Here is a 22,651-nt window from a genome sequence, read left to right on the forward strand (position 1 = left end):
ACACAGAGAAACCCTGTCTCGAAAAACCAAAAAAAAAAAAAAAAAAAAGTACAATTTTGGCATCAGCAGAGAGACAGGCATTTAGTGTTCCCCTTCAGGCAACTGGAAGAAAACACGAGCTACATTCAAGAGCGAAGGGAAACCAAGGGGTGTGTTTCTGTTCAAGATGAGAACTTCTTTGTTCAATCAGAGTGTGTTAAGAAGGGAAGGCATGAGTCCCTTCTGGAAGTTTCTAAACAGTTTATAAATACAAAGCAAACACTTCTTCAATAAATAAATGGTCCTTAAAGTCTTCACCGATGACCTTGGGGATCTTCTGTCACTGCTTCCCCGCCAGTGGCACTCCTGGCCAGAGGAATGGGGTATTTCCTGTGGTTAGGTAACACTTCTTCCATCACACACACACTTCATCAGTACGTGTCTTCATAGTCCGAATCCTAAAGGGGCAAGAATAGCAGATGTTTGTGCACTACAATGCCACAGTCAGATGTAGGCAAAGACCATGTGTCTGGGGTCTCCAAATGAACCTACCTAGCTTGGGGTAACAATGGTGGGATATCCCTGACAGCACACCTAAGTTCCATGGAGCATCACAGGACCTCCATACAATGTGTCTAGTGGATTGATTACTGCTTTGAAGCCCTGATGGTTCTCTTTTCCTTTATGACTGTACTTTAGAACCTAAACACACCAGAAAAGATGCTTGCCTACTGCAGAACATGCAGGGCTGAGGTTAGGAGCTCGTTTACCTCCTTCCAACCTTTCTCGCTAAAGCACACTGAGACCTGCACAGTTATTTCATTTCTCTGTGACAGCTTCAGCATCTCTGAAATGGGGATAATAAAAACATACCTCCCAGAACTGCATGAGACAACAGTTTCTCAACACTCTTGACCAGCACTCCGGAACATACTTTTGAGTGCGGCTCTACTTCTTCTTCTCCTTTTTTGTTTTTGTTTTCTTGGTTTTTCGAGACAGGGTTTCTCTGTATAGCCTTGGCTGTCCTGGAACTCACTGTGTAGACCAGGCTGGCCTCCAACTTAGAGAGATCCACCTGCCTCTGCCTCCCAAGTACTGGAATTAAAGGTGTGCGCCACCACACCCAGCTTCCTCTACTGCCCGTACGCCTTCGTCTACAGCTATGTCCTCCTGTGACCCCTCCTAGATAAACTCAGCAATTCTCCCCTCTCTCTCTCTCTTGCAGCATCAATTTTCCTTCTCCTCTGGATCACCCACAACAGCATAGAAATGTGCTCTGTTTTGCCCAGCATAGAAAGCAACTCAGCACACAGCATCCTCTACCCACTGCCCTATTTCTCTGCATCCTGCCTTAGAAAAGCTGTCTGCACTCACTTCCTCCAATGTAACTTTGTGATGATTCTTGCCCCTTCCACAGTGCCTTTCACCCTCACTATCCCAGTGGAGCTACTTTTGCCGAGATCACCAGTAACCTCCACATCACCAAAACATCAACAGTGAACTCCCAGTTCCTTGAAAAATTCTTCCCCATCTCCCAAGATACCAAACTCTCTTGGTGGTCTTCCAACTTCAAAGGTCATCCCTTTTCGTCCTCTCTTGCTAATTCCTCTTTGCCTTTCTAATCTAGAAGCCTTGGAGAACTCCAGGCTCAGTCCTTTGATCTCTCCTGCATACATAAATCTATTTTCTTGATGGGTATATCTTCATCAGTCTCTATCTCCTAATAGCTTCTAGGTCATATCTCCAGACTAGGCCTCTGTTCTGAAAACATAACTGTCCACTGCACATCTCAAACTTAATATGTTCAAACTCAACTCCTGATTTTACTCTTAAATCTTGCTCCGGGGCTGGAGAGATGACTCAGTTGTTAAGAGCATCCTCTGCCCTTCCAGAAGACCTGGGTTTGATTCCCAGCACTCCCAGGGTGGCTCACAACCATCTGTAACTCAATTTTCAGGGTATCTTACGTCCTCTTCTGGCCTCTATGAGCACTGCACGGGCAGGGTCCACAGACACACATGCAGGCAGACACTCACACGTCTAAAACAAAAATCTTAAGGTTTAATTAAAACATTTTCAATCTTGCTCTAGAAAATGTGAATTCTATTCTACTAGTTGCCCAAGACCTCTGGAATGATCCTTGCTTCTTCTCATTTTTTTTTTTAAACAAATGCCAGTAAATTCTTCTGACTTTACTTTCAAGCCAGAATAGAGAATACAACCACTTCTCACCATCTCTACCACGGACTTCTCTCACTCGGATTCTGGCTGATGCCGACTGACTAGGCTCCCTGATCCTGCTGTGGTCCCTGACCACCATTCTCAACACACAAACTAGACTGACGCTCTGAAAACACGCATCAGTCCACAGTGCTTCTCTTCGAGTCCCCTCTAAAGCACTCCACTTCATTTAGAGTCCAGGGTGACCAAACCCTCTACAAGATCTAGATGCTGCATTAACCCTTTGACTCCAACAGCCTCCGTTCTTGCCCTCCTCTCTTGCCTTCCACACTCCCCCCTTGCTGCTCCTAGACAGGCAGGTCGTGCTCTCTCCTCTGAGCCTTTGCACCCACAATCTCTTCCAGAAGCCCACCCCCCCCCGAGAAAGCTGTGTGGCTAGCGGTTGACTTCTCTTAGGAGCGCTCTCAATGCCACCCTTCTGAGGCTGCTCGTAAGCATCCTATCGAACACCACAATCCTTTGGCCATCTGTCCTTTCTCTGCTTTGTTTCTGCAATATTTGCTGGAATTAAATATTGCCCGATATACTAAATAGTTTACTCATTTTCAAAAAATTGTCAATGTTTATGCCCCAATTTAAGACAAGATGCTATTTAAGCTGCATGTTAGAGAATGTGAGTGAGTTTTTCAGGGAGAGAACATTCTCCTTGAAGAGCAGGGATGTTTATCTTTTCACCTCTATTTTCTAAGTACCTAGAATGGTACACATGGCACACAGCAGATGCCAATAAATAATCATTAAACAAATTAATGCAAGAAATGTGGATAATAACTCTCTTCCTTTGTGTTATCAAAGTATTCAAACCCTGGAGAGTCGAGACGAGGTCCTTCTTCATAAACTAACAACTTTTTCTCATCTCTCATAAGAGCCTCAAGCTCACAGAAGTCACAGTAATGAGAGGCCCAGTGAGCGATGGGACTGCACTCATCTGGTGAAGTACTGGGTGGCAGTGAGGACAGAGAGGACTCAGGGACGGGTGCACTTCACACCCAATCACAAGCTGATTTGGAGGCGTCTCCAGCTGCACCACATCAGAGTCTTCCCCGCTCCTTAGATCCCAGGACAGCCACAGAGAAGCCTGAGTCATTGTGTGTGCTCAGAGAGGGACTTGGTCTTTAGAGATTTAAACCAAGATGAGGACCTGCCAATACAGTGTTTCTTGGTGATAAAAGACGTCAATCAAATCACCTAAAGGCTGTACATCCTGATTTCCCGTAAAATACTAGGGTTCATCAGAGAAGTTCAGTTCAGGGTTCTGAGTCGAGAAACTCGAAATCCCCTTATAAAAAATCAATAGGGCTTTTGGATTTTTTGTTTGTTTGTTTATCAGTCAGTAGCTTACACCGCCCCCTTTTCTACACCCATGAAACAGAGAATAAAATCACGGAGCGATGAGATGGCTCAGCGGGTACAGGAGCTTGCTGTCAAGCCTGATGACGTGAGTTGGATCCCTGGGACCCACATGGTAAAAGGAGAAAATCAACTCCCATAAGTTGTCCTTTGACCTCCATGCACGCACTGTAGCATAAATAAACAAATGTAATTTTTAAAATGAGGGCTGGAGAGATGGCTGAGCTGTTAAGAGCACTTGTTACTCTTACAGAGGACCTGGGTTTTGTTCCAAGCTCCCATATGGTAGGTCGCAACCATCTGTAAGTCTAGCTGCAGGCAGTCAAACACCCTCTTCTGACCTCTGCAGACATCAGGCATATTGGTGGTACACAGACATACATGCATGCATAACACTCTTATACTTAAAAAAAAAATCTAAATTTTATTTTTCAAAAAAAATCAAGTTGAGAATTGGCAGAGGTTCCCAGAGACCCTGGTTCATACTTTCCTGTGCTGGCTGGCATGTGTCTGTTTGTCTTGAGAGCAAAGGATCGTTCAAATAGGCAGGAAGAGGAGCAAACACCAAACAAAAGAAACAGGGCACCTACCAGACACTCGGCACAGCGGACACAAAGCCTTGTCATGCAGTCATTGTTGTCCTCCTGGTCAGTGCTGTGGAATGAACACAAAGCAAAACTCAGCTGTCACTGTTCTTAGCAGGAGACAATTCCAAGCTCAGGTACTGAAATCACATGATTGGTTTTATAGCCAACCCTGAAACAGAGTCCTTAGGAATAAGTAAGAAATAAATGTGCGTTAGACGTGTATCAGAACACCCAGCAAGTGCTAGAGAAATAGCAGCTAGTCACCATCATTCACTCAGAAAAGTGCCAAACACCAGCCATGGCTGGAGCACAAACAGAGGTAAAGAGGACCTGGTCTGTTGATGAGCTCCCAATGCCATGCCAGCGAGAACTGTGAGAACCAATGTGTACTGTAATACAATACCATAATGTTCTAACAGGGTGGAACTGCTACGCAGCACCGGGCAGGGAGGGACCAGCTGTCTGTTCAGGAGGAGTGTAAGAAAGCTTCCAGACAAATGAGAGAGGGAAGGGGTGATTCCAGGAATGTTGGGGTCAGGAGGAAAAAAAATGGATGGATGAATAGATGGACGGACAAGTGTGGCAGGCCACAGGAAAACGTCATGGAATCCAGCTACTATGGCAAAAGCTACTGCTTGGAAAGGTCAAAGACTTTTCCGAAGGTCAAGCCATGGCTGAAGAAGTCTTGGTGATATTTTTAGCTTTTGTATATATATTAGCTGGTTCCTACATGATTTTCTTATATGCTATGTGTGCTTCCAAGAACTCCTAACAGTGTATTTATCTAAAATACCTATCAAGCATCCAAGGCCAAATGATCTCCTGAACTAAGGTAACACCCTTATGGAAACAACGCCTGTCTCCTAGGTCAGGAGGATAGCTTTATTTCTTGTGCAATTTAAGCTGAGACCCTCCTTTCTTATACAGCCTTACTAACATTATGGACTCCTAACGTCTTACTTGACCACTTCTAGGGATGTAGACTGAGCACATAAATCCCCTCTTCTTGATATACTAACCGATCGTTAGCTCACAGTTGACCTCCTCCTTTACTACTCCCTTTTTGGGTTGTAAAAGAAAGCCTGATTTATTTCCCTAAGGAAAACTCTTATCTGCCTTTATGGCCCTGTAAGAATTCAATCCTGGTGACCTTGCTTGGCCAGAGGATTGCTATTGCTTGGTTTTATAACTGAATGACAGAGAGATGAGGGAGTGGAGAGGGATAAGGAAACTTAGAGGAGGATTTGGAGGAAAACTTGAGGACGAGACGGAGAAGAGAAAAGAGAATGGAAGAACTAGATGGGTAAGAACTGGAGAGGAATGAACTACATGGGAAGAACTAGATTGAAGGACTAGAAGAGAGTACTAGAGGAACAAGATGAAAGGTGAGGAAGAGCAAGATGGGGAGGAACAAGATTAGGAAAAACAAGATGAGAAAGGAGATGGGAGAGGAGCTAAGATGGGAAGGAACTAGATGGATGAGACCCTAGATGGGGCAGAACTAAAATGAGAGAATTAAGATAGAACTTAGAGAGGACAGCAGATAAATGTAGAGAGAACTAAGGCAAGAAAGGAGCTAGGCATGAGAGTGGAATAGAAGCTTATATAGAGAGAACTGACTCAGAAGAATAAAGTGTATGGATTAAGGCGTTCCGTGTACGTAGATTCATTTCCTATCATCAAATATTAATTATCAGCTGGTTGTAGATTCTTCCCAGACTCTGGGAGGGGACTATCAAGGGGTTGAACCCTTATAGTTCCAATTAGACAGGTAGAGACAGACAGACATGTACATATACACAACTTACTATAGTATATCTAGGAGAAAAAAAAACACAAGCTGACTATAGCTGGACTATAGAGTGAGTGAGAGCAAATGATAGAAACAATGTGACCTAGGAACAGACCACAAAGGGTTTTATATACCGTGCTTAGAAACAGACACTGGTATTTTTGCCAATAATTCTTTCCGTGTGTGTGTGTGTGTGTGTGTGTGTGTGTGTGTGTGTGTGTGTGTGTGTGAATGTGTGTGTGTGTGTTAGTTACAGATTCCTTGAAAATGGAAGTCTTTCTCCAGTAAATAAATAAACACACAGACAGAGAGAAAACTTTAGAACTTCCCAAGGTAAAACTCCCTAATCCATAGGTTTGTTTTGTTGAGACAGGGTCTCACTATGTATCCTTGGCTGGCCTAGAACTCATTATGTAAATCAGGCTGGACTTGAACTCACAGAAACCTGCCTGCTTCTGCCTCCTGAGTGCTGGGATCAAAGGTGTGCACCTCATGCTGGCTACAGAGCTTTAATGTACATTTTAGTTCCTTTTAAAAAGTAAATCTGTTCCTGGGAAACTACTGGATGGTGCTTGTCCACTGTCAGAATGGTGATTAATAAATGCTTTTGATAACTGTGGTGGTTTGAATAAGAATGAATATATGAATAAGGCTCATATATTTGAATGCTTAGTCACCAGAAAGTGGAACTCTTTGATAGGATTAGAAGGATTAGGAGGTGTGGCCTTATTGGCTGAAGTATGTCACTGGGATGGGATTTAAGGTTTCCAAAGCCCATGCTAGGGCCAGTGTCTCTGTCTCTCTCTCCAGATCAGGATGTAGCTCTCAGATCTTTCTCCAGCACCGTGCTTACTGCCATGTTCCTACCATGATAACAAAGGACCAAGCCTCTGAACCTGTAAACCAGCCCCCAGTGACATGATTTCTGTTACTAGAGTTGCCTTGGTCACGGTGTCTCGTCACGGCACCAGAACAGTGACCAAGGCAGTAACTACACCCATTTGGCCCTGTCAGAGCATCTGCTGACCATGCACAGGACATCTTATTTAAATTTCCTTTGCCCTGTTCTCAGGACTGTTCTCAAAGCCTCCTTCATTGTTCATGCATATTCTGTCAGGAGACATTAGCTCAGAGCCAAAAAAAAAAAAAAAGGAGAAAAGAAAAATCTGCCCCAGCTCAGAGCCGTGAGAAGGAAGTAGGCCCACGGTGGGACTTACTCGTCGGAGACTTCAATGGAAGACTTCTTATAGCCAGACCTGCTCCTCTTCTTCACCCCCGCTGCTTTCCTCCCCATCCTCACCAGCAGCAGGATGACCACCACTGCTGAGGGGATGAAGACGAGGATGGAGAGAAGGGCCACAGAGGATAGCATGGTGCCAAAACCTGTAGGAAACACAGAGAGAGGCTGTGCTCATGCAGTCTTACTTCAGATCAGGCCCAGGCTTCTTCAGCTCCATGCCTTCGCTCATGCTTCTAATCACAAAAGGAATAAATTCATCACAGAAAACATAAAGAAATGCAAGAAGCATAAACACATACACATAACTCCATCGCCTAGGAGTTCTTCTTTCCAGGAGTCTAAAAACACATATGGGGCAGGATGCATATTTCTAAGAGCAGAAGTCCTATTTTTCACACTATTTTGGCTTAACACATGATATAAATATATACATATTTTGATGTGATGATAAAGGTCCTGATTATAAAGGTCTTTTCAGCCAGAAGGCAAAGGCAAGCGATCTCCATGAGTTCAAGGCCAGCCTCATAGTTTACAAAGTAAGTTCTAGAAAAGCCAGAGCTACATAGTGAGACTCTGTCCAAACAAACAAACAAACAAAAATACAATACATAGTATTCTACCATACTGAATCAATTAGCAAATCAATCCTCTAACTTTGAACATTCAAGTTATTTCAAATTCTTTGACTCCACAAATCATATTAAAATGACCACTCCTAAATCCTGGTGTTTAGCTCTCTCTCTCTCTCTCTCTCTCTCTCTCTCTCTCTCTCTCTCTCTCTCTCTCTCTCTCTCTTTGGTTTTTCAAGACAGGGTTTCTCTGTGTAGCTTTGCACCTTTCCTGGAAGCCCAGGCTGGCCTCGAACTCACAGAGATCCAACCTGGCTCTGCCTCCTGAGTGCTGGGATTAAAGGCGTGCGCCACCACTGCCTGGCTAGCTCTGTCTCTTAAGATGAAATTTTAAAGTAGAATTGTAGGGACTATATTTTTAAGAGAATATAATTTTAGGAAATATGACTTCTACTACTAAACTGCCTTCTAGAAAAATGAACTCTACTCCTGCCAGGGGTATGATTATGTAAATGTGGAGTGAGTTATTGCCAAACCAGATAATGATTATGACAAAGAAAAAGGTGGGGGAGGGGAGGGGAAGAGGGGAGAAAATCAGGGCAGGCAGGCAAGAGGAGATAGAGGAGGAAGGGAAGCCCCAAGAAACGATAAGGCAGTTATAATGACTCAGAACGTGTCTCTGTGTCTTTGGTTCAAATTCAGTTTCAAGTGCAAATGAGCATGTATTAGTTCGCCAGAGGGACATTTTGAAAAAGGGCATTCACAACCTCATCTCCATAGGGGAAGGAAACTGCTGCTCTTCGTAGCCTAAAAGAAATGTAATGCTGCCCACTCTCAGAGCGAGCGCCTTTCCACGAACAGTCTCCTAACCGAAGCCTGAACCTGACCGGACAGCTGGAATGACTCCTCATCACTCCCAATCGCCCTTCATGAACCTGGGGGATTCTCAACATTCCACAACACATTCGGCCACCTGAAGACAACATGAAAGAGACAATGCAGAAACTTTGACAACGTTGGAAGAGAGTATTCCGTTTTCAAAATCAAAACTGAGAGAGCTCAGCCTACGGTAAAGGCTCTTCCCACCTACAAGTTGTCTTCTGACTTCCAGACACACACTGTAACATGCATGCCTACACACCAACACACATACAAAATAAATCAATGGTTTAAAATTTAATCTTAACAGGCATACGAAGACAACAACTTTGACACAGTGATCCAGATCCTCTAAGCCAACTGGTAAGTCCCAGAGGAGTCACAGCAGGGCAGGAGCCTGGCAGGGAGCAGCTTACCCCTTTCTGTGACCGTGAGCTCTGTCAGGGGGATATTGTGGTACACGTCTGGAGGGTTCTTCACAGCACAGCTGAATGTCCCATTGTCCTTCAGAGTGGGTTTGCTGATGCTGATGGATGCATCCCCTTTGTACACATTTCCAACCCAGGAAATCCGGTCTCGGAATGTGCCCGCTGTAGTTGGGTACTGGAAAGACTGATAGTGGAAGATCTAAGGAAGCAATGCCACGAGAGAAAAGGTTAACTTGGAAAACGCAATGAAAGGAAAAGCTGGGCAGATCCAAAGTTAAAAAGAATTGTTAATCAGGGTTTTCTTTTCCCCGGTCGGCGTTGTTTTTTGTTTTGTTTTTAATGCTTTTCTCGCCTCTCTCTTAATAAAACTGATCTGAAAAAGACCGAAGAGAGTCCTGGTATCTCAACCTTTAAATCTTTCCTATGGCTGAAGAGATGGCTCAGCGGCTCAGAGCACTGTCCTTCCAGAGGACCTGCAGTCAGTTCCCAGCACCCACATCAGGCTGCTCACAATCACCTGTAACTTCAGCTCCAGGGGATCCCACACTTCTGGCCTCTGAGGGCACCTTCGCATGTTACAACACACACACACACACACACACACACACACACACACACATATACACACACACCCATAAACATATGTACACACACAAACACACATACACACCCATACACATATGTACACACACATCCGTACATATACACATAAACACACACACACCCATACACATGTAAACACACACACACAAACATACACACACAAAGAGAGAGAGAGATCTAAACAAGAACTTTCTTCCAAATTCTCCCTAAAGCCCCCAGGTAATGACTCTCAAGCAGGGGCACCTTCAACTCTCCACAAAACATTTGACAATGCGGACAGATTCTTTTTCCCACCAAGTTTTAAACTGTATTTCTTTATTTCTAATTGACAAATAATAATTGTGCATAACATTTATGGAGCACAATGTGACTTTTCGTGTGGTGCTGAGACTTGCACTCTTGGCCTTGTGCCTGTTAAGCTCTACCACCAAGCTACATCTCCCAACTATTTTTGTTTTTGAGGAACTGCCATGCCATTTTCTAAATTAGCTGTATTATTTACATCAGTAAATTTCCATTTTCTTCAACCTGGAGCAATCCTTATCATCATTTGTCTTTTTAAGATTTATTTTTATTACTTTTTCATTACGTGTGTATCTGTGTGTGCTTGCATGTGTGTGCATGCACATGAGTGTAGGTACTCACAGAGGCCAGAGATGGCATCAAATCCCCTGGAGCTGGAGTTACAGGCCCCTGTGAGCCACCCAATATGGTACTGGGAACCACACTCAGGTCCTCAGCAAAAGCAGTGTACACGCTTAACCTCTGAGCCATCTCTCCAGCCCCATCTCATTTCAGTTTTATTTTTACTTCCTTTATAATTAGAGGCACTGAGATTTTTTCATATATCTGACCACTGATATTGCTTCCTTTGAGAAATGTCTGCTCAGGTCTTCTGCCTAAGCTTAATCGGGTTATTTGTTCCCTTGGTGTACTTTGGTTGTGGCAACTAGGGATGTGACTTCAGGCACCCAGTGGGTGGACGTCAAGGGCCCTGCTCAACTTCCCACGATGCATCAGACATCCCCGTAGGCTTAAATGTCAACAGTGCCGAAGTAGAGAAACCGTACTCTAAAGTGACACCCAATGTTTGTTTTTCATGGTTTGCAAATGACTTTCACTGTTTACTCACTTGGCCCTTATAACATCACCAAAGCATGTGAGGCAGGTGTAACTATTCTGAACTTACAGGAAGAGAAATGAGACCCAAATCAAAATATGAAGCAAGGTACTCAAAGGCACACAGTTAGCAAGGGACAAGAGGGAGATTTTCATTTTCCAAATCTCTGGGCAGGTGTAAGACAATCCAGTCTCTCTCGGGTTGTCTCCTGTGGCAGTTAATACAAGCTCACATCAAATGCCTGAGACGTGCACAGTGAGTATCTGCTGTATTAAGGCGACACTGCTTTGGACTTGGTGACCAGACACTTGGTCACCAAAAGCACATATTTATGCCTGAAGGTGTGGCAAGCAGGTAGGACAGTCAACATGACTCTTATGCAAGACAGAAGGCTTCCCTCTTCCTCTGTTTACTTGCTACCTTCCCATTTAGGACGGCAGGCGTTTCCAACCACCGAATTGCCTAATTGTGAAGAAGAAATTCCTCCAAGAAGATGCTGCGTCACTCACTGGTTAATTTCATCAAGAATTCCCTTCACAGACACTTAGCACACCTCCCATGTTCCAGGCGTGCGAAGGAACAGGATACAGTGAGCGCCACACAGGCATGGCCTCTGTTCTCATGGAGCTTACATGTTGGTAAATATAGACAGTAAGAACTAATGTATATGTGACGAGTGTTCCAGAGGGGGGGACAGAAGAGGCCTACCAAGCCAACATGATGGCGTGGGCCTGTACTCCCATACTCAGGAGGCAGAGGCAGGAGGGATGCTGTGAATATACTAACTGTATAGTATATGCTGGCTGATATACTAACTTCAAGAGCAGAGCAAAAGCCTGTCTCCAAAAAACAGGCCTCCCATCAATCAGCAGGATAAAAGCCTTAAAAATTCCTCGTTGAGCCGGGCAGTGGTGGTGCACGCCTTTAGTCCCAGCACTCGGGAGGCAGAGCCAGGCGTATCTCTGTGAGTTCGAGGTCAGCCTGGTCTACAGAGCGAGATCCAGGATAGGCACCAAAACTACATAGAGAAACCCTGTCTCAAAAAAACCAAAAAGAAAAAAAATAAAAAATAAAAATAAAATAAATTCCTCATTGACAAAACAAGGCCTGCTGTGTACCTTCCAGATTAATCTAATTCATGAATTACACGTTAAATTAGTGACCTCCCCAATCCTCGCTCCTTGGTAAGCCTGACAAACTAAGCACTTCTCCACACACAACCTTGAGCTACAAGAGTCTTAAATGCCACGGATTCCAACTCAGATGAGCTCGCTGCTTTCTGACTGGGTTCACAGAACAGTGCTCCAAGAGAAGCACCGTCTGCATATAGGGTTTCTGACCTAAGAAGCTCCCTACTGCTCACTCTGTCCTACTTTCGGACAAGGAAGCAGAGCCGAATAAGGTCAGCCACGGCCTCCTGACAAGTCAGAATAAAGTGAACTATTTTAAACCTAAAGCGACAGGAAGCTCGACTCCAGCCTTGTCTCCTTGGCCAGTTACCCGACCCACTCCACACCACGGCACCCAGGAACAGCTCCTGATGAACCAGGCAAAGCGGAGTCACTAAGATGAAAGGCAGTTTTCCTTCCAGTGGAGGAGAAGGGAGAAAAGAACACTCTCTAAAATCCAGTCTGGGGACAGCGAGACGGCTCAGTGTGTAAAGGCGCCTTGCCACGCAGCCTGAAGGCCTGAGCTCACCCCCAGAATCCAAGGGGTGGGAGGAGAGAACTAGATTCTGCAACTTGTCCTCTGTCCTTCACACACCCACAGTAGCACGCCCACAAAAATAAATAAATAAATAAAATGTAAAGAAAACAAATCCGATTTACAGATGGCTGTGACATTCACATTTTTAAAGATTTTTTAAAGACTAATTTATATGTATGGGTGTTTTTCCTGTATGTATGTATGTCTGTGCATTCGTGCATGCCTGGTACCCAGGGAGGTCATAACAGGGTTTCTGATTCCCCTTGGAACTGGAGTTACAGGAAGTTGTAAGCCAGCATGTGGGTGCTGGGAATTGAACCCAGGTCCTCTGGAAGAGCACTCAATGCTCTTAACCGCTGAGCCATCTCTTCAGTCCCAACATTCAAATATATTCTTAAATAGCACCCATCCTGAACTAAGGCCACGGATGGAACTATAAAGAGAAAGGGTTTTTACAGCATTGTAATCTCTAATTAAACATCCATAATGGGACTTGAACCATAAATGTGTTTTATATGTGTGACTAAAGTATATTGCTTCTAATATTGCATGACCATCTGTCACCGATGACATCTGTCACCAAGACAAGGTGCCACCGTTTCCTTCAAAGGCAGCTACATAAATCACTGCAGATATTTACATGACCAGAGGAGCAGCCAAGATAAATCTACAGACTGTGGGGTTCTCAGACAGGCACACCCACTGAAACAGCAGGATTGGAGCAGCTTTCAGAGAAAGGATGCAGTGACGTGAGTGGGGAATTCCTCTAGCCCACGTCCTGGAGATGCCCTTTTTAGTACATCAGATCTAAAACGAAGCTGTAACGCCACACCGAAGGAAACAACAAGGCAACCAAGTTAAACCACATTTCCTCTTGGTTTCTGATCATTTTTTTCCTTGAGATAATGTGCAAGAGTCTTACATGGCAGAGCAAAAGGTTCTGTGTGATTAAACAGATATCATACGGGGCAGAAGACTGACTCACTCCAAAGACCTATTTATTTTTATTGCTTTTTCTAAATTTAACTCTGAGTGTGTGTGTGTGTGTGTGTGTGTGTGTGTGTGTAGGGGTGTGTGGGATGTCCGTGTAGGAATTTTAGTGCTATGGTTCACACGTAGATATCAGAAGACAACTTTAGAGAGTTGACTCTCTCCTTCCCCCATGGGTTTCAGGAATCGAACTCAGGTCATCAGGCTTGCAGAACAGGAGCCTCTGTGTTCCCTGAACGAGGGCACGGGCTTGCTTTCTTTTCTTAAGGGTAGATCAAGCTGGCTTTGAGCCTGCTGTGCTGCTGAGGACGGCCTTGAATTCCTGATCTTCCATCCTCACCATCGCTGAAATGACAGGTGTGTGCCACCATGCCAGGCACTCAAAGAACCTTTCTAGAAAGTCTACACTTACGGATTCTGTGCGACTGCTGCTGGGGGGGCGGTACGTCCAGTCTATGGTCAGTTTGTCAGTGACATCGGAAGATGACTTGAAGGTGCATTTCAACTTGATATTTTCTCCAACATATCCTCGGACGTGGGCATCGGCACTGATCTCCAAAGAAAGGACGGTACGCGCACCTAACGGAGGCAAGCCCAAACACTTACAATGCAGTCTCAGTCGTTTTGTTGGATTATGCAAATGTGAGTGAGCACTATAGATGCTTTGTATCACTTTCAGGGATCTCTCCAAAAGCCAGGGTCCTCAATGTATTTTCAGACAAATCCATGAGGAACAAGGAGCTAAGTCCCATTAATCTTTAATAACATTTTATCATTTTATAGTCTCAAATCACAGTAAATAGTTGAGTAAAAATTAAAAACCTAATCACACTAGCATTTTTTCCAAACACAGGCTTGTGGTTAAATTAAATACAAACAAGGAAGGTTGCCCATAATAACTAAAAGGCAACACTACCCACTCCTTCTCATTCTGTGCCCTCCCCCAACACCCCCTCACACACACATGCTCCAGGAATACAGCAGCTTTTATGAGGTCTAAGAGACTCAAGCAGTGGTGACACATGTCTTTAATCCCAGCACTCTGTAGGCAGAGGCAGAGGCAATCAGATCTCTGTGAGTTCAAAGCCAGCCTGGTCTACAGAGGGAGTTCCAGGACAGCTAAGAACAGCTAAGGCTATACAGAGAAATTCTGTCTCGAAAAAAGAAAAACAAAACAAAAGAGAGAGAGAGAGACTCAACCAAACACAATATGATCACAGCACGATGAAGCTACTAGTGCTTCAACCAGTATCAAAACGAGGATAGAAAATACAAATAGGAAATTTATGTTTTAAACTATCTTAAAGGGTTATATCTAGTCTTCTCCTCCTCCCCCTCCTCTTTTTTAAAAATTATTTTTATTCTTTTTAATTGTGTGTGTGTGTGTGTGTGTGTGTGTTCATCCACACAAGTGTCAGTGCCAATGGAGACAAGAGGCCTTATCCCCTAGAGATGGAGTTTTGCGAGCCGTGTGATGTGGGTATGAGGAACTGAACTCTGGTCTTCTGGAAGAATAGTAAGTGCTCTAAACTGCTGATCCTTCTCTCTAACACCTCTTGCTCCTCCTCTTTTCCCTCTCCTTCCTCTCCTCCTCCTTTTTCTTGAGACAGGGCTTTGCTTTGTTGCCAAGTCTGGCCTAAATTCACCCTCCTCCTGACTAAGTCTTCTGAGACCTAGGATTACAGGCCTGTACCACCACACCCAGCTGTGCTTGCTCTCAAAGCTGGGTAGTGAATCACACACCTATTAAAAGTAAATTACGGAGGGCTGGCTGGAGGTGTAGTTCAAGGGCAGAGCACCTGCCTTAACTTGGAAGGCCCCAGGTTCTATACTTAGCATCCAAAAAAAAAAAAAAAAAAAAAAAAAAAAAAAAAAGAAAAAAGAAAAGAAAAAAGAAAAAGGATGTAAATTATGGAGAGGAAAAATATAATTGAATGTGTTCTACAATGTAAAAGTAAGATATCATTTTTAAAGCCTGCAGAGTGTGGTCTTTCTAAAACCATTCATTCCAACTTTGACACTCCATCTCTCCAAAAGAAAGGAAGGAAGGAAGGAAGGAAGGAAAGAAGGAAGGAAGGAAAAAAGGAAGAAAGGAAGACAAAAACCAAAAACCGGGCACTTTCTTCCAACCATGTGCTGTTGGGAAAGCAGTGAATAAAAATCTGTCTCCCGCCGGGCGGTGGTGGCGCACGCCTTTAGTCCCAGCACTCGGGAGGCAGAGCCAGGTGGATCTCTGTGAGTTCGAGGCCAGCCTGGTCTCCAAAGCGAGTTCCAGGAGAGGCGCAAAGCTACACAGAGAAACCCTGTCTCGAAAAACCAAAAAAAAAAAAAAAAAAAAAAAAAAAAAAAAAATCTGTCTCCCACTGGAGAGCACTGTTTTAGGAAGTTAAAACACTATCCTCTGGTTTTCCTGCTTCCTTCTCTACATCACTAATCCAAGGTTCTTCTGGTAGCCAAGGGCATAGAGCATAGCAAGATTTCAGAAAAGAGTAAATCCACACCCTGCCTCAAAATCTAATCTATCTGGCAAGGCAGGATGGTGTAATGATTGAACACAAAGATGCCTAAGCCAGAAGATCTGAGTTCAAACCCCAGCCCTAACGCTGGCTCTGAGCAGCTCAGCAAGTTACCTTACTCCTTCAGTTTGCTCATCCTGGCAGAAATGGGGCTTCCCTCTAGGTCCCTGTGAGGACTACATGGGTTAAAACACGTACACCACCCAGAAGGCCAACCTACCTCGAGCAAACGCCCCACGCCTGCTGATATCGCCTCCTCTTTCTCCCACAGACTCTCGACCTTTCCTACTGCTGGTGTATCTGAGTCACTGTCCCAGTACCTTTACCTCTGCCGGCTTTGAATCATTCTCTCACACCTCTCTGAACAATCTCGTCTGGTCACATTCCTCCTGAAAGGAGGAGACCAAGACAGAGCTTGCTAGTAAGGCCTTTAGTAAGAATCCGGCCCATCTCAAAGATGATGGCCATCTGGTTCCCTGAACAGCATCCTTTCTGATTGCCACACTAAACTTGCCATTTCTTGCATGCCTTTGTAAATGCTCATTCCTCTGCCAGAAAAAGCCTTCATTCTCAAGCCCTCACTCACTCCTGACCCATGAACTTGAAGAAAAATCCTATTCAGCACCGGAGAGTCAGGTCTAAAACCTGAAAGGTAGAATGAACCCACAAATTACACAGGTTCCTCATCCTATGTTTTTTGCCTAAAACCTAAGTACAATATAGAGCTCGAAGGGGTAATTTAGAGTTAACCAGAAATGCATCAAGCTCTAGCCCACCTGCCTTCGGGCTGTGAGGCCTAGGTCAAAGTTTCCTAACCTGCGCAGGCTTCAACTGTTCCATTGGTGAATGGAAAGAATAACCTCCTAGGATCACTGTGAACATCCAATACACTTTAAACACATACAGGCCTGGGTACAGCTCCGTGGTGGAGTGGGTGAGCCTGTGTTCTCTCCCTAGGACCACAATAAATAAGCAAGCAAACAAATACATAAATACACATAGGATGTTTCGTAGAGTCCTCAAGATAAAAACATTTAACAAATATCAACTATTATTATTAAAGTGGACACCACACATACTAAAAATTCTGGGCTGTGAATTAAAATCTAAACAGGAATAGTCTGTCTCAGACACCTGCCAACTACCCATCCTAACCCATTCACTATGTCTGGACTGACCAGTCATTTTCCAAAGATATTACGTCTTTTCATGTCTCTATGCTTTTCTTTAAATATATCTTTGTCTGGAAGGATCTCCCCATTCCCACCATCCTGCCAGAGTTGCTCCCCACCACACCCCAACATTCACAAACCTTCACCACCACTCAAATACCAGCCCATACCTCCACCACCAGCTCAAATACCAGCCCACACCTTCTCCACCACCTCGAATACCAGCCCATACCTCCACCACCAGCTCAAATACCAGCCCACACCTTCACCATCACCTCGAATACCAGCCCACTTTCTGATACCCAAATTCCCTGAAGTTCTTTGCTCTTCCTCTGAAGTTCCCATAATACAATACTACCCAAGCACATATGCCATGACCACACCTGATTTATAAAAGTCCTTTCCTCCACAAAATACAAGCACCATCAGGGCAAAGATTCTGAGGGAAGAAGGCAGACAGGGAGAAACTGGGAGATCACCATGATTACTAGTGTTAGAACATGTGTTCACTGCTCACTCACTCTCTCCCTATCACCTTCCTTATGGAATTCTCAACACCTCTGTCGATGCGTCTGACTGTATCCATTCAGGAAAAGATCAGTTCTTGCTAATCACTTCTAGATTGGGCTGGTGTACTAAAGGAGGAAAAAAGTATCACCCGAATGTATAGACAGTTCCCATAAGAAATTAGCATGAGAAGGAAGGAAGGGGTCAAGAATGACTCTCAGTTTCTACTTAGAAAAGCCACTCACTCAAAGAGGGAAAGTAGGCTTGGGCGGGGGGGGGGGGGGGGGGGGGGAGTTTGAATCTGATTCTGGGGAAGTTCAGATGTCTTTGATACCTAAGGGATAATGTCTAAAAAGAATCATACGTCAGGGGTCAGCAATCTACGACCCATGACTCAAGTGGGAGCAAATGGCTCTTGTGAGAAGGGAGCAAACTCCTAATAATTAGCAGTGACCCTGTTCTCAGCTCTGCAGGTAACCCAGATTGTCCAAACCAATCCATCTCCAGTGGTCTTCCAGCAAACAGCTAAAACATTTCAACATCTTCACGTAAACGGAGTTTTATTAAAATACAACCACATTAGTTTGTGGCTGCTTTTGCACACTTGGCATCTCCTGCAGGAGATGCAGGAGAGAGCAGGTGCGTGCACAGTCTGAAATGTTCACTCTCATTCCATTATTGGGAATGGTTACTAACACCTACTTTAGAGCAAAGACAAGGTCTGGTTAGAGTTAGAAATCAGAACCTCCATGCTTCCTCCAGCCAGCTCTCCAGAGTCCTAGTCTCTCTTCCTCTCTTCCTCCCCACTCTCTCCATCTCTTCCTTCCCTCTCCCTCCCTCCCTTTCTCCAACTCTTCCCTTCAGTCTTCTTCCCTCTCCATATTTCTATCAACTCCCCTCTTTAAAATCTTCCTAATCCTATGTTATATACATTCAAATCTCCCCATTTTAGCATAATATCCTTTCAGATTTAATTTTTGTTTTATTTGGTTTTTTTCTTGAGAACATGCTATGTAGCCAAAGCTAGACTGGTCTCTAACACCTGATCCTCCTGCCTCAGCATCTCAAGTGATGGGATCACCATGCTCTGATTTGATATTTATTTTGGCCAAATAAAAACCATAAAAAAAATTTAAAAACCAATTAATGGAGGTGAGAAAAGAAAATCACATTCTAACACAAATAATTTTACAGCTGGTAGAAATTAAACATGACAAAACATAGCCCCTAATTTTATACATCCCATTTTCCAAAATTTAAATCTCTCCATCTTGAATTTACATAGTACTTGCACTTACATGAAAAAGAGAAAAGTATAATACTGGGCTGGTTCTCTATCATTATTGCTTCCTCATCCTCCCGCTCCTTCTTCTCTTGTTTTTTTTTTTTTTCAGACAGGATCTCATGTTTCTCAGGTTAGATTCACATTCACTACATAGCTGAGGATGACTCTGAACTTCTTATCTTCCTTCCTTCACATTCCTAGTGCTAGGATTAGACATGTGCCACCATACCCTGTTTTTGCAATACTAGGGATTGAATCCAAGATTTCATCCAAGCTAGGCAAACACTCTACCAACTGAGCTACATCCCCAAGCCCCCAGTCTATCATTACTATATACTTAGCCAACTAAAATAAGCAGGATTAGACTTACAACTTCAGGCCAATTCAAACAAGATAACAATTTAAGGGGTTCTATCTTTGAAGAGGGATAGCAAATAAACACTTGTGGGGAAGCAAATTCTATCACCTAAGATTCAAAAGAGACACAGAAAACAAAAACAAACAAACAAAAAACAGATGACACACTGAAAGCATGCTAAGTGAAAACAGCTAGTCGCAAAGGGGCACACCTGGTTTACAGTGTATGAAATGCCCAGGACAGACAGAGGCATAAGTAAAGACAGTAAATTGGTGGTTTCCAGAGCCTGTGGGAAGGTAGGAATGGGTGTGGGATTTCTCTTTAGGGTAATGAAAATATTCTAAAATTGGTTGTAATGATTGCATAATTTAGTGCATACTAAAAATTATTAAACTGTATATTTAATGAATGAATAAGCATGTGAGTGAGCTACATACCAACAAATTTGTGCTTTTTTTTTAAACCTTTATTTTTATTTTATGTGTTTGAGTGTTTTGCCTGCATGTATGTCTGTGCAGAACTTGCATGTCTGGCATCCTTGGAGGCCAGAGAGGGCATCTGATTTCCTGGGATTGGAGTTATAAAGCACTGTGAGCCACCATCTGGATATTGGTAATCAAACCAGTCTGTGGAAGAGCAACAAGTGGCCTTAACTTCTGAACCATCTCCCCAGCCCCCTCGGTTGGATGGTTGGTTGGCTGACTGGTTTTTAAGGCAAAATATAAATCTATTCAAGAAGACTTGGAGGAGTGGCTGAGGAACACAAATCTATTCAAGAAGTAACCAGGGATCAATAACTTAAAAACTATTATTAGAGTGTGTGCACACATGTGGAGGTTAGATGCAATTCTGTTGAGCTGGATCTCTCCTTCTACCTGTATGTAGGTTCTGGAGATGGAACCAGGTCCTCAGGATTACGTGGCGAGCACCTTAACCCACCAGTTCATCTCACCAGCACCCCCCACAAATTAACTTACGTTGAACTGTTTGTTCAGCTAGATGTGACATCGGCTCTTCGAGGTTTACAGAAAGACCACCATTTCTAGAATTTTTTTCTTTTTATTTATTTATTTTTTTTTTTGGGGGGGGGTTTCGAGATAGGGTTTCTTCTCTGTATAGCTTTGCGCCTTTCCTGGAACTCACTTGGTAGCCCAGGCTGGCCTCGAACTCACAGAGATCGGCCTGGCTCTACCTCCCGAGTGCTGGGATTAAAGGCGTGCGCCACCACCGCCTGGCTAGAATTTTTTTTTTCTTAATGGGACAATATTTGAACATTTCTCCCCAACACCCATGTTGTGTGAAAACAAGAGAGAGAGAGAGAGAGAGAGAGAGAGAGAGAGGAGTTTATGGGAAGTGACAGTAAGACTCTATTGCAAAAAGAACTCAGATGAAAATCTGGACACTTATGATGACACAGGTAGCTGGGAGGGAGCAGGGAGTGTGCTGGCAGTGTGCAGATTAGTCACCAGATAAGTAAAAAACCTCCTCACCTTGCCTGATGAGACTCCGCCACCTAAATGTGTTCATATTTATACAACTACTGAAGATCCCCTTCAGAAATGACCACATTTCAGGGACATGTTACAACAACTCATTCTAATGCTACCTATCCTAGCACTTTATTTCTTAGGAAGACACAAACAGACACAGAAAAAATAATCAGGAACTATTTGCACCTCAAAGTGAAGTTAATTAGTTTGGATTCAATTTTAGAAATTTGGAATAGCACGAAAGCAAAATTATCCAAACTTCACAATATTGTCATTATGTCAACACTGTACTGCTGACAACAGTCAAAAACTAGACTTTCAAAAGAACTCCCGTGTCTTTTATACTTTAGAATGTTCATGAAGTGCTAAGGTAGCTGCCTTTTCTTCAACAATATGCCTGCTCTAAGAAAAATCACACTATAACGCTTCTCGAGAATGTTTTATTTCAGAGCCCCTGAAATAAAATTACCAAAGCACGATTTTCTTCTCCCTTCTCCCCTCCCCCCGCCCCTTTCTTTCTCTCTTCTTTTTTCCCCAGCCTCTAATCATGACTGTGTCTCTCAAAATAACTGGGACAAACAGAATCGCCCATCTCTGGCCAGGGTGCCACAGCAGTACAGAGTCCCGGCAGACAATCACTGACGATCTCGGACACGAACAGCGAGCGTCCGCAAAGCCTGAGCTCGCTCCGGTTTCATCCGGTCGTGGCATCACCCAGGGAGAGCCAAGTCCCACAGGTCAGGCTCGGAGAGCTCCGGACGGACCCGGGACCAACTCTCCGCAGTGGGTGGCACCAGCCGGGGAAAACCATCCTCCCACGTCCCCTCCCTCCCAGCAACCGAGCGGGGGGTTTCTGAGACCCCTCAACCCGGAACCGGAAGAGCGACCATCTTTCCTGACCCCCCCCCAGGCCGGAAGTGGAGCCCAGCCAGCTGGCGGACTCACCTTGGACAAACAGAATGCTCAGGAGTGGAAAGAGAGCGCAGCCACGGCCTCCTGCTGCTCCTCTTGGCTGCTGCATCCCGACAGCTCCTCCGACACTTGCACACCTTGTGTACAGCTCCCGGGGACCACGCAGGTGGTGCCGGAAGTGACGTCATCGCGGGAGACACCTTTGAAATGGCCATCCGGATTTACCTCAGGGGCACGGCTTGTTACCAGAATCTTACCTGGTTTCCCTGATCAGCAATTCTCAAGAAGGACTCTCAAGAAGGATCTTATTGCTCTCTTCTGCTTCAAATTGGCTACGGACTTTGGGGAAACAATTTCATTTTCCTGGAATTCTGCATGACCAGGCTTGATCCTCTGACTGTAATCCAGAAGTTCTGTCTCCATAGAGGGTCTAAATTGAACCTTCACAATAGATTCTCATATGAAGTTCAGGGAGGCATAGGCGAGTGTACAGGGTCAAATAAATAAATCTTTATTGGGCTCTGCGGTAAATACACGCAAGCCTCATCGTTCCTGTTCCTTTTAATGTAGCCATGACATCATCCAGAATTGGATGCTTATTAAATGACTGCAGTGACAGTGATGATGAAATCACTACAGCGTGTATTCGAGGTGAAGGGGAACTAGGGTATGTGTATCAATCGTTCCAAAAGTAAGGAAATGAGATGGTCCGACATCCTCTGAAAATAAACGGTCCAGGACCCTGCTTGACTGATGTAGTCACCCAATTCTCCTGGAACTGCTATGGTCAATGAAAGTGGAAGGGAAGCAAAAGCCTCAGCTTTTGGAAATATTTCCTAGCTGTGACATTCTCAACTGGTACACTTTACTAGACTTGAAAGTTGGTGGTTTTCTCTATGAAGAGAGTAAGCATAGAAAAACTAGTA

General features: G+C 44.2%; 1 protein-coding gene across 1 annotated transcript; it reads right to left on the bottom strand.

The window, feature by feature from the left end:
- Positions 1 to 348: 348 nt before the first annotated feature.
- Mpzl3 (myelin protein zero like 3) lies at positions 349 to 22,364 on the bottom strand. Its single transcript, XM_028866421.2, has 6 exons — positions 21,759 to 22,364; positions 13,898 to 14,064; positions 9,054 to 9,264; positions 7,167 to 7,332; positions 4,161 to 4,224; positions 349 to 437 (listed from the first exon to the last, which is right to left on the bottom strand). The coding sequence occupies exons 1-6, from the start codon at positions 21,832 to 21,834 to the stop codon at positions 411 to 413; spliced, it is 711 nt and encodes a 236-aa protein (XP_028722254.1). The 5' UTR covers positions 21,835 to 22,364; the 3' UTR covers positions 349 to 410.
- Between the last annotated feature and the right edge of the window lie 287 nt (positions 22,365 to 22,651).

This window comes from Peromyscus leucopus, chromosome 7 (genome assembly GCF_004664715.2).
Source record: "Peromyscus leucopus breed LL Stock chromosome 7, UCI_PerLeu_2.1, whole genome shotgun sequence".
NCBI classification, from domain to species: Eukaryota; Metazoa; Chordata; class Mammalia; order Rodentia; family Cricetidae; genus Peromyscus; species Peromyscus leucopus.